Source organism: Macaca nemestrina, chromosome 9, assembly GCF_043159975.1.
Source record: "Macaca nemestrina isolate mMacNem1 chromosome 9, mMacNem.hap1, whole genome shotgun sequence".
Classification (NCBI taxonomy): Eukaryota; Metazoa; Chordata; class Mammalia; order Primates; family Cercopithecidae; genus Macaca; species Macaca nemestrina.
Genome location: NC_092133.1, coordinates 80,387,703 through 80,402,070, shown reverse-complemented (window position 1 = coordinate 80,402,070; position 14,368 = coordinate 80,387,703). Strand labels below are relative to the sequence as shown.

General features: G+C 49.0%; 1 protein-coding gene across 1 annotated transcript; it reads left to right on the top strand.

Annotated features, from left to right (window-relative positions):
* Positions 1-2,861: 2,861 nt before the first annotated feature.
* On the top strand, positions 2,862-13,727 carry LOC105495994 (leucine rich repeat, Ig-like and transmembrane domains 1). Its single transcript, XM_011766019.3, has 4 exons — positions 2,862-2,998; positions 6,656-7,122; positions 10,301-10,606; positions 11,777-13,727. Exons 1-4 carry the CDS (start codon positions 2,877-2,879, stop codon positions 12,751-12,753), a joined length of 1,872 nt encoding a protein of 623 aa, XP_011764321.3. The 5' UTR covers positions 2,862-2,876; the 3' UTR covers positions 12,754-13,727.
* The last annotated feature ends 641 nt before the right edge of the window (positions 13,728-14,368 follow it).

The window sequence follows — 14,368 nt, the reverse complement described above, 5'->3', positions numbered from 1 at the left end:
GCTGCTACAAATGACTTCCTGACACACTGGCTCTTTATGCATTGTTATGCTCTGGCTCGTGATAAAATTTACACCAGGAAACACTGATCTAGGGCAACTTAATTCATTTTCAGATTAAGAAACCAAGCTCCAGAGCACTATTGGCAACATAGCTAATATTGAGCCAGGTCAGGCACTGTGCTAAGGGATCTTCTGATGAGTCCTACAAACAACTCCTTGAATTGGATACCATTATCCTTTCCATTTCAGACAAGGAAACCGTGGCTAAAAACAATTAAAATCTGCCTGAGGCCATGCAGTAATTTATGGATGGAGCTGGAACAAAAGCCAATCTCCTATTCCTCAGGCTTAGGCACTTTTCAATGGCATCTTTGACGCACTCTGGTAGAGCAACCCACTCTGTTCCAGGAATGCCCACTTCCCAGGCCTTTCCTCTCATGAGTCCTCACTTCCATCTAAGCCTAATCCCTCCACAGGGCTGAGCTTATTTTTGCACCCTCCAGAGCGTTCCCTGTTCTTTCTCAATTTCTTTTTGTTTGTTTGTTTGTTTGTTTGTTTGTTTGTTTTGGGATGCAGTCTCGCTCTGTCGCCCAGGCTGGAGTGTAATGGTGCAATCTCGGCTCACCGCAACCTCCGCCTCTCAGGTTCAAGCCATTCTCCGCCCGCCTCAGCCTCCTGAGTAGCTGGGATTACAGGCATGTGCCACCATGCTCGGCTAATTTTGTATTTTTAGTAGAGACAGGGTTTCTCTATGTTGGTCAGACTGGTCTCGAACTCCCGACCTCAGGCCCGCCTCGGCCTCTGAAAGTGCTGGGATAACAGGCATGAGCCACCGCGCCCGGCCTTCTTTCTCAGTTTCTACCTTATGGTGTTGGTTAATACATATGTCAGTCCTTTTTTCATGCCTTCAAGGTCACAAAAGCCTTCATGAGAGAAGATAAAGCAGGGCAAGGCCAAGATTAAAAGGTAAAGTTCATTTGGGCAAAAGACACAAGGAGGAAGAAGCAGAGATGTGGAAACAGGCACATCTGGTGGCTGGGTTTGGGGAGGAGGAAATATAACTGGGAAACACTGGGAAAATCCTACTGGCTGCACTGGAAGGAAAGAATGAGAAACCAGTATTGTCAAAACTGACCTGGCACCGAGCTAGGCATTTTATGTGTGCGCTGGGGCCCCAGAGATCTTTGCAGGTCATATACCTCACTGGTCTAGGCCTGCCTGGAATCACAGGCATGAAGGACTGGGGAACCCTCTAGAAAAGTCAAACAACATAGGTAGGGCATGCTGGACTAGAGAACAATGCCTCGGGGTCAAATGTGAAGAATAAATGAGCGAGTCAACTGAGTGTCTACTATTAGGAATCATCCCTTGTCAGTGCCCACCGGCATCTTGAGTAGATATGGTAAAGTGAGATAGGGTTAGGAGAGAATAGGTAAAAATTGAAATTAGGCTGGGTGCGGTGGCTCAGGCCTGTAATCCCAGTACTTTGGGAAACTGAGGCAGGAGGATCACTTGAGGCCAGGAGTTTGAGACCATCCTGGGCAACACAGCAAGACCCTGTCTCTACAAAAACTACTTTTTAAAAAAATAGCCAAACATGGTGGTGGTTGCCTGCAGTTCCAGTTACTCAGGAGGCTGAGGTAGGAGGATGGCTTGAGCTCAGGAGTTCGAGGCTACAGTGAGCTATGATTACACCACTGCACTCCATTCTGAGTGACAGAGCAACCGTGTCACTATAAAGCAAAAGAAAGCTTTATGAATGGAGAATTTCCAAAAGTCCTTATTAGAGGTTGGGTTCTGTCTCCAAAAAAACCTGAAGTGCCTTCTCTAAGAACTCTCTGAGCTACCTCTCTGGGGCCGTCGCTGGAGTACCATCCATTGAGGAGAGGGGTGCCCTTGTCCCTCATGTGGAGACATCCCCACCTTTGGCATTCATAGTAATGCCCAGGAGGGGCCAGCTGAAATAGCAGTGTGCTGAGTCCATATCCATGGGGCACTCAAGGCAGGCAGCTGTTTGCCTGGCAGCCTGGGACCATTTGCGGCCTCATGAGAGACACCTCTGATATCTCCCCAAAATATCTGAATCTGTCCAGTTCCTCTGTAAGCAGGGACTTAAAAGAACCAGTGAAACTGGCCACTTACAACTTATGAGGGAGCTTCTGTTCCCACAGGCTATCAAGGCCTTGGAATTTGAGTTTAATTTTCACAAACACCCTGCATGGAGTAGCTTTATTTCTCTTTGTCGGATAAGGACACAGAGGCCAAGAGGGAATGTGACTCACCCAAGGTCACAGCCCATTAATGAAACAGCTGGGATTTGACCCCAGGAAGCCTGGGTCCAGAGCTTAGCCTCCTTCCAATGCCTTTAGCACCGTCAAGAAGCGTTGCTTCATTTCACTGCTTTTTGCTGGAAGACAGTGTCAGAGGAAAGAATTTCCAAAGGCCCTTATTGAGGCGGGGGTTCTGTCTCCATCTTCCCTGGCACTCCACTGGAGTCTGTGTTGTCCGTGGCCTTGTTGGGATGGGGTGCTTTGCAGATGACAGTCCCATGGCTGTTCGCCTCTGGGAAGCTGCCTACTTGTCTTGCTTTGCTGTGCCCTGGCCTCTCTGGGCCTGTCGCTATTGCTATGGAGGGGGGTCCCCCGCCCCCACTCTCAGGACTGAGTGATTCAGAAAGCAATAAGCCGCTGAGTGCTGGGGCTGGGACTCCCCTCCCTAATCCCCAGCCTGTCAGTGTTTATCCGATGGCCTCAGGAGGGGGTGTAAGGGGCTGGCAAGCAAGTGGGCAGCTGCTGGGCTTGCTGGGCTTGCTGGGCCGGTGGGACGGAGTGGTCCAGGGACAGGCCCCTGCCTGGGCCAGAGAGGAGCCAGGAGCCATGAGGGTGGCATTAGGCATGCTCTGGCTCTTGGCCCTTGGGTGGCCCCCCCAGGCCCGGGGGTTCTGCCCCTCTCAATGCAGCTGCAGCCTCCATATCATGGGTGATGGCAGCAAGGCCAGGTATGGTACTGGGTGTGTGGGATGGGCAGCCCAGCCTCCATTGCTCTGCCAGCTAGGCTGGGTTGGGAGGAGTTGGAGCTGGGGCCCTGGGTGAGATCTTCATCTCCCCTGGCCCCTGAGGACCAGGGGTCTTATGGGGTGGTCTGTGCTGCATTATTTTCCAGCAAGCAAAGGGGTGACTCTGTCCGAGAGGTACCAGGTATCTATACACATGGGCCTGAGGGTGAAGTATAAGTGTGTCAGTTCTAGGAAGTCCTTCCTGAGTCCTCCTCCAGGCTCCTGGAGGAGAAGAGCCCTCCTTAAACGTCCAGGAAATCCCTTCCCTTACTGCTTTCTTTTCTTCTCCTTGATTTTTTCTATTCCTTCTTCTTTTCTATATTTCCCCAGCCCCTTCTTTCCCAGGCTCTTGCACTCTCTTGCCTGACCTCTCTACAATGCCCAATCATATTTCCTATGACCTCATCCATGATGGGACCACTTGCCTCTCATTCTCTTCCTCCTCTCAATCTTCGCTGGCCAGATCCCAGGAGCCTCAGCCTCAACCCTTTTTATGGGTGCTCCAAAAGCCAGGAGTGCCCATCCCATGACAAGCATGCTTCCTTCCATCCCCAGCCTTTTCCTTGACTTTCCCCACCCTCTGTCTGATCCCTCAGAGCACTTCCAATCGCTCCTCCTCTCCTTCCATGACCATTCCCATGCCACCGTGGCTTGTGGACCCTTGTTCTTCCACTACTGCTCATTTTCTTCTTTTCTTTAGCAACCTTTAAAACATCTTTTCTCCGACTTCTTTAGCTTATCCATTAAAGACCTCTGCATGGTTTCTGAGCCACTGATGGTTTCTGATCCAGGGAACAATGTTATCGGAGCTACCCTTTTAATAATCTTGGTAATGAATGTCGAGTTGATTGGGGGAGGACAGGAGGCAGAGAATGGAGAAGAACCACTAAGAAAAGACCCTTCAAATGATCTGAGAACCAGAACGAACTCCACTGTAGCCCAAGTGTCCAACGCATCAACTCATATGGAGGGTAGGGATCCTGTCCCCAAGAGAAGCCAGGCTGAGCCCTGAACAGGCTGTTTCCAGCCTGGAGAGTGTCACTGGAGTGACAAAAAGCCTCCCATCGCCCATAGGAGGCATAGGGCTGAAAGACACACAACATCCTTGATGAAACCGGTCCTGGAACCCAGGCATTCCGATTCAGTTTTCAGAACACTTTTCCGGTGATGCTGCCATGGGCAGGGACCAGTGATAAGTTCCAGGCAGCAGAGTTAGCCTTAAGATGGAAAATGAGTTTCTAGGGCCGCTAATGTAAGTCAGTGGGCATTCCTTCCTCTGAAGCCAGAGCTCTTGGTTCTACCCGCTTGACCATCCCATGGCTAACATGCACCAGCCCATCTGCACGGAGGGTCCTATGAGATCAGGAAAGATGGTAGCGGGCCCTGAGGTCCCCTGTGGCTATGGGCACAGACGGTGCAGTTAGACCAAAGCTCCTTCTGCATTTCAGAAGCCTTCCTCGGATCCCTGTCTCACCTGGGCCTCTCAGAGAGCCCAGCCTTTATGTCTGAGCTGTTGTATCATGAAGTGTGTGCTGTGGTCACTGGGATTACCTGGGAAGAGCTGGACTGTGCACCTGAATGGATTTGTGCCCATGCTGTTTGTCCCAGTTTGCCTCTGGTTTTACCCCACCAGGAGTTGTGCTGGAGGTTTGAGTTGTGCTGTAAGTTTGAGCTGTGGTGTAGGCTTGCATTGGGTTCTTACAGTTTCCTTTAAATCCCCCTTTTGCCATTTTCTCTCCCAAGATAAGTTTTCCAATCACCTGTCTTTCTCTCACCTACATCCAGACCTTCCTCCTTGCAATACCCAAACCTGTATTTTTTTTTTTTTTTTTTTTTTTGAGACAGGATCTTGCTCTGTCACCCAGGCTGAAGTACAATGGCACAATCATAGCTCACTGCAACTTCCAACTCCTGGGCGCAAGCCACCTTCCCACCTCAGCCTTCTGAGTAGCTGGGACTATAAGCATGAGCCATCACACCTAATCAAACCTATTTTATTATCTGGAAATACCGTTGCTGTAAATGCTCTTTCTTCCTGAGCTAGATTACACACTGTATGGAGACAGGGGCTATGAGGCTGATTCTCTTCTGAACTGCCCATCACTTAGTAGGAGTTCCACGTATATTTGCTCAAAAGGAGTGAATAAGAATATCCGTGCTGTTTGTGGGCACTGTTTACAAGAAAAAACAAGCCCAGCCCAGCCGCCTTTAAGTGGAGTATATGAGTTATTCTGAGGGATGCTGGTGATATGTGTGTGTACCTCCAGGAAAGCCTGATATGACCAGTAGGTTATGCTATTACAAGAGAACAACCTCCCTTAGACAGGCCTGTTCAGTGGTTGAGGGGCTTAGGATTTTATTTTCGGTTTACGTACTGTAAAACATAACCCTGAAATGTAGGCTCCTTGAGGGCAGGGACTGCTTCCTATTATCTCTCTATCCTCTGCTTTAGTCTCAGTCATAACAGAATAAGGTTTAAGAAGTCGTGGTTTGGGTAGAAGAGTTGATAAGACTGACCCAATCTACTCGCAGTGCTGAGATGCAAACAATGATGACAGTGATCCATACCCTTGGGCTCATGCAGGGTGGCAGGCAATGTGCTGGGCTTCTACATGCATTATCTCTTTAACCCCATAACCACCTGTGGAGTCTATTTGATGGCAAAACTGAGGAAACGAGACATTACCTAGTATACTCAAGGACACATAGCCAGCACGCAAAGAGCCCAGGTGTGAATCCAGCTGTGACGCTGCCAAGTCCTGGCTCTTGAACACCTTGATCATCACATGGCTCACCAGAGGTGGAGAGACTTGAGGTGCTTTCATTTTTTATGTCCTTGGTACATTTTTTGTTAAATGATAAACCAAAACAGTTACAAAAATTAAGGGAAAATTTAACAAACGAACATTTTTATTTCTTTATTTATTTTTTAGACCAAGTCTTGCTCTGTCACCCAGGTGGGAGTGCAGTGGGGTGATCTCCGCTCACTGCAACCTGTGCCTCCTGGGTTCAAGCGATTGTCCTGCCTCAGCCTCCCGAGTAGCTGGGACTACAGGCGTGTGCCACCATGCCTGGCTAATTTTTGTATTTTTTAGTAGAGACAAGGTTTCACCATGTTGGCCAGGCTAGTCTTGAGCTCCTGACCTCAGATGATCCACCCGCCTCCACCTCCCAAAGTGCTGGGATTACAGGCGTGAACCACCGTGCCTGGCCAAACGAACACTTTTAACACATATTTGCAAAGCAACAGTGCACAACGTGATCACGGGGTTTATTAATACTGTTCATTCTTAGTGCACTGTGGGTGCTGTGGGCTGTTATGGGTCGTAACAGTGTAAAGGTGAAGACTTGCAGGACCGTGAAGACCAAATGACCTTCCTGGGACCCTTGTGAAAGGCTCTCAGAGCAAGACCTCTGCAAAAAGGAAAAGTGGAGCTGGCTTGCTCCAGGCCCCTCTCCAGGTCCCAGCCATGGCCTGGACTCGGGTGTGGGTGTCCGGTGATAACAGGCAGAACTGGAGGCCTCGCAAAGGGAGGAAGCGGTGGGAGGTCCCAGACCAGGCAGGATCCTTGCTCAACTATCCCCCATTTCTGCCAGCAGGACGGTGGTGTGCAACGACCCCGACATGACCCTGCCTCCGGCGTCCATCCCTCCGGACACCTCCAGACTGCGCCTGGAGCGGACGGCCATCCGCAGGGTTCCTGCCGAGGCCTTCAGGCCCCTGGGCCGCCTGGAGCAGCTGTGGCTGCCTTACAACGCCCTCAGCGAGCTCAACGCCCTCATGCTGCGTGGCCTGCGACGCCTGCGGGAGCTGCGGCTGCCTGGGAACCGCCTGGCCACCTTCCCCTGGGCCGCGCTCAGGGACGCCCCCGAGCTGCGGCTGCTGGACCTGCAGGCCAACCGCCTTTCGGCTGTGCCCCCTGAGGCCGCGCGCTTCCTGGAGAACCTCACCTTCCTGGATCTCTCCAGCAACCAGCTGATGAGGCTCCCGCAGGAGCTGATCATCTCCTGGGCTCACCTGAAGACCGGTATCTTCCCTCACAGCCACCACCCCAGGCTGGTCCTAGGTAAGAGGTGGCATCCTTCACCTGGGGTCTTAGGCAAGTTACCATGCTTCTCTGAGTTTCGATTCTTTATTTAGAAAATTGAAATCATACCTGCCTTCCAGGTTTAAGCAAAGACAGTGAGATCCACAAGAGCGGCGGGTTTAGGAGCTCAATCGACAAGCCAGACTGTGGCAGTTCGCATCCCAGTCATAAGAGAGGTCTTTCCAGGTCACACAACCAGGAGAAGGCCCCTGAGACTCAATTTCCCAACTCAGAGCTGGATGGGTTAGTACACTACACCAGCTGGACCTGCTATTTCTTCGGTTCCTTCCTGTTCCTAACAAACCAACAGCTTACCATGTGAGCTAGATCTCCTTTCCTGCCCAAGGCACCTGCCTGGTCCTGAGAATGACAGAAGGGGCATAATTCATTCTGGAAAATTGATCTGAATTATACAACTCATACATGAATAAATACAAACGTTTAAAATATTGCAGAAGAGGTTAAAGACCCTTCTGTCCTCTCTCCCTATTCCAACCCCTTCCCAAAAGTAGTTACTATTATCATATTTATATGCAAGCTCCCTATCTGTTCAGATACATTTCATATGCATATGTATGTACATATATATACACATACATACATGGATTAAGAAAAGTTATGTGTGGGTTTTACATAAAATTTTGTCATACATACTAACCAACACTAACTTTTTGACCCAACACTATATCTTGTAGATCTTTCTAAATTTCTACAAATGGATCAAGTTCATTTTTAAAACTACTGCACAACATTCTATAGTATACCATATCTGCACTATGTTATAAACATATTTATACTATAGTTTATTTAGCCATTCCCCCTTTAGTGGACTTTTAAATTGTTTCCATTATGTTGTTAACACCTATGATGCAACAGAGAACATTCTTGGCAATACGTTCTTGTGCACATCAATGTTTCTCTAGAATAGGAACTGAGAAGTGGAATTATTAGGTCACAGAGTGTGCATATTAGACATTTAAAAACCCATCTGGTCTGGGTTTGGTGGCTTTCACCTGTAATCTCAGCACTTTGGGAGGCCGAGGCGGGTGGATCACTTGAGGTCAGGAGTTTGAGACCAGCCTGGCCAATATGGTGACACTCTGTCTCTACTAAAAATACAAAAATTACCGGCCGGGCGCGGTGGCTCAAGCCTGTAATCCCAGCACTTTGGGAGGCTGAGACGGGTGGATCACGAGGTCAGGAGATCGAGACCATCCTGGCTAACACAGTGAAACCCCATCTCTACTAAAAAATACAAAAAACTAGCCGGGAGAGGTGGCGGGTGCCTATAGTCCCAGCGACTCCGGAGGCTGAGGCAGGAGAATGGCGTGAACCCGGGAGGCGGAGCTTGCAGTGAGCTGAGATCCGGCCACTGTACTCCAACCTGGGCGACAGAGCGAGACTCTGTCTCAAAAAAAAAAAAAAAAAAAAAAAAATACAAAAATTAGCCAGATGTGGTGGTGGGCACCTGTAATCCCAGTTACTTGGGAGGCTAACGCAGAAGAATTGCTTGAACCTGGAAGGCGGAGGTTGCAGTGAGCCGAGGTTGCTCCACTGCACTCCAGCCTGGGCAATGAGTGAGACTCCATATTTTTGAATGCCTTCCAATTCTAGGTGCTGGGAATACAGCAGAGAACAAAAGAGATGAAAATGTATATACTCATGGAACTAACAATTAAAATGGCCAAAATGTTTAACTTTTGCCAGTCTGGCAAGTGAAAGTTTCACTGTTGTTTAACTTTGCCTTTTACATTCATTCTTTCTGGCCCTATTGTAATAAAATGAAAGCCAGGTAGCACACCACTGGAGCCAGGCATTGATGAATCTTGGGTTGCAGATGTATCATTAAGTGCATTTAACCAATGACACAAGGCAGCAACCTCTGGTGAGACAGGGTAAGGGGGAGGTGGGAAAAGGAACTGGCACCCATGGGTTGTGCTCAAAGAGACCTGAGAGACATGAATATCCAGTCAGATCTGAATGCACCCACCCCAACCCTTTGACACATGTATTAAATATATCTATGTGAATGTATAAGATATCATTGATTATTAGATATACTATTAAATTCAATAAGTCTTTGGGGACTAAAAGGAGATAATATCAAGTGCATTTATCTTGCATTTCAGTAATGTAACCCTGTAAGAAGGAATTGTGCCTTAGAATTGAGGACACAGGGTACCTCATTTATATGCACATGGTACCCCTCTATCTCTATAATGTTCTTTGACAGAGTGGGTACAATGACCTGCTTTCGGCTCTGTAAGAATGCTCAATTTTAGAGTAAAGACAGTGGGGGATATATCCCAGGATTTGATTTTCTGGCCCTTTCACCCTGCTGTTTACGCCCATTTGAGCCATGTCAAAGGGTCCGTGGCTCAGAGCAGCCACCTTCATTGCTGGGATGATGCTGAAAATGCCATTGATACTGGGAGAACTGGCATTAAGGATCAGAGGTCAGTGATGCATTCCTAGAAATTGATTTTGTCATATTGCGATTATTGTGGAAATACTACCTGGCCAGTGGCCTGAAAGGATGAGTCCGAGAATGGCAACAGTAACTGCCAGTTCTGTCAGGATGCTGTATATCTACCCAGTACTTAAAATGATTTATTTTTGGCCGGGCGCGGTGCCTCAAGCCTGTAATCCCAGCACTTTGGGAGGCCGAGACGGGCGGATCACGAGGTCAGGAGATCGAGACCATCCTGGCTAACACGGTGAAACCCCGTCTCTACCAAAAAAATACAAAAAACTAGCTGGGCGAGGTGGCGGGCGCCTGTAGTCCCAGCTACACGGGAGACTGAGGCAGGAGAATGGCGTAAACCTGGGAGGCGGAGCTTGCAGTGAGCTGAGATCCGGCCACTGCACTCCAGCCTGGGCGACAGAGCGAGACTCTGTCTCAAAAAAAAAAAAAAAACCCACAAAGATTTATTTTTTATTATGTTTAAAGCAAGGCTGAAAAGAAAGTAATGCTGTTATTTAACACAAAAAATCAAATTTCAGGTCATATTACTAGCAAGGCAAGGAACTGGGCCCGGAGGCCAGTTCTGCTGACTCTGAATGAGGACCTGCCTGTCCTCCCAGAGGGGAAAGGGTGCTGGGCTTGAGGACCTTGAATATCTATCCGAATATCTTGTCTTCTTTTTCACCCCTGCAGGGCTACAGGACAACCCCTGGGCATGTGACTGCCAACTCTATGACCTGGTTCATCTTTTGGATGGCTGGGCCCCAAACTTGGCCTTCATTGAGACCGAACTGAGATGTGCCAGCCCACGCAGCCTGGCCGGAGTGGCCTTCAGCCAGCTTGAACTGAGGAAGTGCCAGGGCCCAGAGCTCCATCCAGGAGTGGCCAACATCAGGTCCCCTTTGGGTGGCACAGCATTGCTACGCTGTGGAGCTACTGGAGTCCCTGGGCCTGAGATGAGCTGGAGGAGGGCCAATAGCAGGCCCCTTAATGGTACAGGTATGTGAGCTACAGGGATGCTGCACTGAGACCCCAGACTGGGGAGAGCAAAGCAGTGCCCCAAATGGGGGTTTGGCAGGGCCAGAGGGAAGTTGTCTAAGCAAAGCTCGCTTCCATCTGTCTGAGTTGAGTTTGATGGGGGGCTTCCCAGAGGCAAGTCACTGTGACAACAGATTCAACAATGACAATGGCTCTTGACCTGTCCTATCATATCCCATCAGCCACTCTATAGAGACTGGGGGCCCACACTGAGAGAACAAAAAGCTGACTTTTTGGTGGAAGATCCTCTTTTAGTGTATTAATTTTATAATAAGTTTACCAGTTGTAAATATTAAGCCAGAATTACCTGGAGTAATTAATGATGTGAGCTACCATCTATCGAGCTCTTCGTGTGGTTCTAGCACAGTGCTAAGTGTATTATGTACATAATGACATTGAACTTCAGAGAGCAACCCAGTTTTCCTTCTTATTTTGCATGTAAGTATACTGAGGCTCTGAGAGGCTAAATGCTACATTACACAGGTCATATATGGAGGAGCTGCGGTTCTAGCACAATCTAGCTGGTCACCTTTGCAAAATTCCAGGGCCCTTAAGAACATAGTGGGTTGCCTGGGCGTGGTGGCTCACACCCAGTCCTCGCAGTTTGGGAGGATGAGACAGGAGGATCGCTGGAGTCTAGGAGTTACCAGCATGGGCACCATAGTGAGACCTTGTCACAAAAAGCAAACAAACAAAAAACTGCTGAGCATGGTGGCATGTGCCTGTGGTCCCAGCTACTCAGGAGGCTGAGGTGGGAGGATCACTTGAGCCTGGGAGTTCCAGGCTGGAGTGAGCCATGGTCACACTGCTGCACTCCAACCTGGATGACAGAGCAAGACACTATCTGAAAAAAGCTAACAACAACAAAAAAACCCATAGTGTGAGCTTGTCAGATTTAGAAGGCATCATTCTTAGGCTCTGCCTCAGCCTGGGGCTCCAGAGGCTCCCCACCTATGAGCCCAAAGTAATACTGATCCCCTTGACTAGTCTAAGAAAAGTTGAATGACTACCAGTGTTTTCTCAGGATGACACCTGAGTGTGCACCAGCTGGGGCTGTGAACTTGGCCCTGAAAGGCAGCTTGGGGCAGATGGGCCCTTTTGTTCTCCCTCACATGCCTGTTTTCCTCCTAGTGCATGAGGAAGTCTCCAGTGACGGCACGAGCTGGACTCTGCTGGGCCTGCCTGCAGTGTCCCACCTTGACTCCGGAGACTACATCTGCCAAGCCAAGAACTTCCTGGGAGCCTCTGAGACTGTTATCTCCCTGATTGTCACTGAGCCGCAGACTTCCACAGAACACAGCGGGAGCCCAGGGGCACTATGGGCAAGGACAGGTGGTGGAGGGGAAGCCGCTGCTTACAACAACAAGCTGGTGGCCAGGCATGTCCCCCAGATTCCCAAACCTGCTGTCCTGGCCACTGGACCCTCTGTGCCCAGCTCAAAGGAGGAGCTGACCCTCCAGCACTTCCAGATGGATGCCCTGGGAGAGCTCTCTGATGGGCGGGTGGGACCCTCAGAGGCACGAGTGGTGAGGTCTGTGAAGGTGGTGGGAGACACTTACCACAGCGTGTCCTTGGTGTGGAAGGCACCCAAGGCTAAGAACACAACTGCCTTCAATGTCCTCTATGCGGTCTTTGGGCAGCACAGCATGCGGCGGGTGATTGTGCAGCCTGGGAAGACCAGAGTGACTATTACTGGGCTGTTGCCCAAGACCAAGTATGTGGCGTGTGTCTGCGTGCAGGGCCTGGTGCCCCGGAAGGAGCAGTGTGTTATCTTCTCCACCAACGAAGTGGTGGATGCTGAGAACACTCAGCAGCTCATCAATGTGGTGGTGATCAGTGTGGCTGTCGTCATTGCCCTGCCTCTCACGCTGCTTGTCTGCTGCGGTGCTCTTCAGAGGCGCTGCCGAAAGTGCTTCAACAGGGACTCCACTGAGGCCACAGTTACCTACATCAACCTAGAGAGACTAGGCCACAGCGAGGATGGCTTGGAGGAGCTGTCCCGGCACAGTGTCAGCGAGGCCGACAGGCTTCTCTCAGCTCGTTCCAGTGTGGACTTTCAGGCCTTTGGAGTCAAAGGGGGCAGGAGGATCAATGAGTACTTCTGCTGAGGGACGTGCCTCCACAATTCACACACCTGCCCGCCCACTCTCCTTCTTTAACTCTGACACCTGAGTACATGATCACCCACTCTTACCTGCTCGGGTACCTGCTTACACAGATACTTACACACAACAACAGCAGCAGCAGCTACTGCAACAACCACTAACACTTGTTAAGCACTAACTACAGGCTAGAAAGTGTTCTAAGTGCTAAATTCTTGTAACAATCATTTGCAGCAGGCACCACTATTCTCTCCATTTCCCTGGGGTGGGGGGTTAAGAAACTTGCCTGTTTCAGTCAGCTTTTGCTGTATAACAAATGAAAGCAAAATCTTAGTGATATATAGCAGTGAACACTTATTTTCACACTCACAGGCCTGTGGGTTGATTAGGATGGCTCTGCTCTGTGTGTTTCATTTGGAGCCTGGGCTGGAGAGTAGCAGTGGGTACCTGGGGCAGGTTTCTCTCATGGTGCAGTTGAATGATAATAGAGGAATGATTTTTCATGCAATGCCTGTTAAGTTCTTAGTTCAGAATTGGTATACTGCCACTTCTGTCCATATTCTATCTGCCAAAGCAAGTCTCATGGCCAAACCCAAGTTTAACAGGGCAAGTAAGGACACTTCTCCCCTGGAGGTGATGGTAGAGCACGGAATATGTGCTAAACAGTGATTTAATCCTTCATTGAGCAGGATTACACAGCTAGGCAAATTTAGCTAACTCTGAGATTTGGACCACGCAGTTGGGATCCACGGTTAAAAGTCCTTACCATTCTCATATACTGCACCTTGATTACATTAATGCTAATTCATAGGCACTCACACACACCATCTCTCTATGCATTAGCCATACTGGTAGTTACCCATCCTCACTAACACACACACCACACTCATAACCCACTGTGCCCTCACTGAATTCTAATATTTATTCTCAGAGTGCTATTCTGCCTAGAGACAATCATTGGATTTTTCGATAAATGCTAGAGTTTGAGACAATGCCCAAGAGAACATTGCTCATTTGCTTTCAGAATGTCAGGCTGGAGGGATCCAAGAGATCTCATTACACTCTATGCTGTCTGGCACACTCACTTCTGCCCCCATGCAGCAGCCTTTGTGATTCTTACCAAAACCTACCTGGGTTCTTGAGAGTGTCTCAGAGCCTTCCTGGTTGCTCAAGTTGTTTCAAAGGAAAATTCCTGTTTGCTTTTTCTTAGAGCTAGGAAACCACTGAGATATTATCTCTGTGCACTGGGGAAAGTGAATGTTCCCAGCAGAAGGCTCAATTTGTTTCTTGTTTATAGAGCTGATCTCTGGCATGAGGAGCATCCAGGGTACCTGTGCCAAGTCCTTTGGGTAGCAACTGAAGAAATTTTGGGACGGCAAGTGATCAAAGAAAAGTGTTTTGCTACTATTAGGCAAGAAACTCCAAGTATTTGCAACTATTATGTCACGTGATTTATTAGATATAAGCCAGTGTGATGCAGTGCTTCCTAAAATTACTGTACTCCCCCTCACATTTACAAAAGACCTTACCACATATTTCACTCAGTTTTCTCACATGTGATACTCATGACAACCCACTATGGAGGTGGGGCTGTTTGATTTTACAGACGAGGACCAAAGAG

Bases quoted from the DNA above. Each gene is read 5' to 3' on its own strand.
- LOC105495994 (XM_011766019.3), top strand. From the start codon at position 2,877: ATGAGGGTGGCATTAGGCATGCTCTGGCTCTTGGCCCTTGGGTGGCCC. The intron at 7,123-10,300 runs GTAAGAGGTGGC...TCACCCCTGCAG, and splicing joins CCACCCCAGGCTGGTCCTAG to GGCTACAGGACAACCCCTGG. The intron at 10,607-11,776 runs GTATGTGAGCTA...TTTTCCTCCTAG, and splicing joins CAGGCCCCTTAATGGTACAG to TGCATGAGGAAGTCTCCAGT.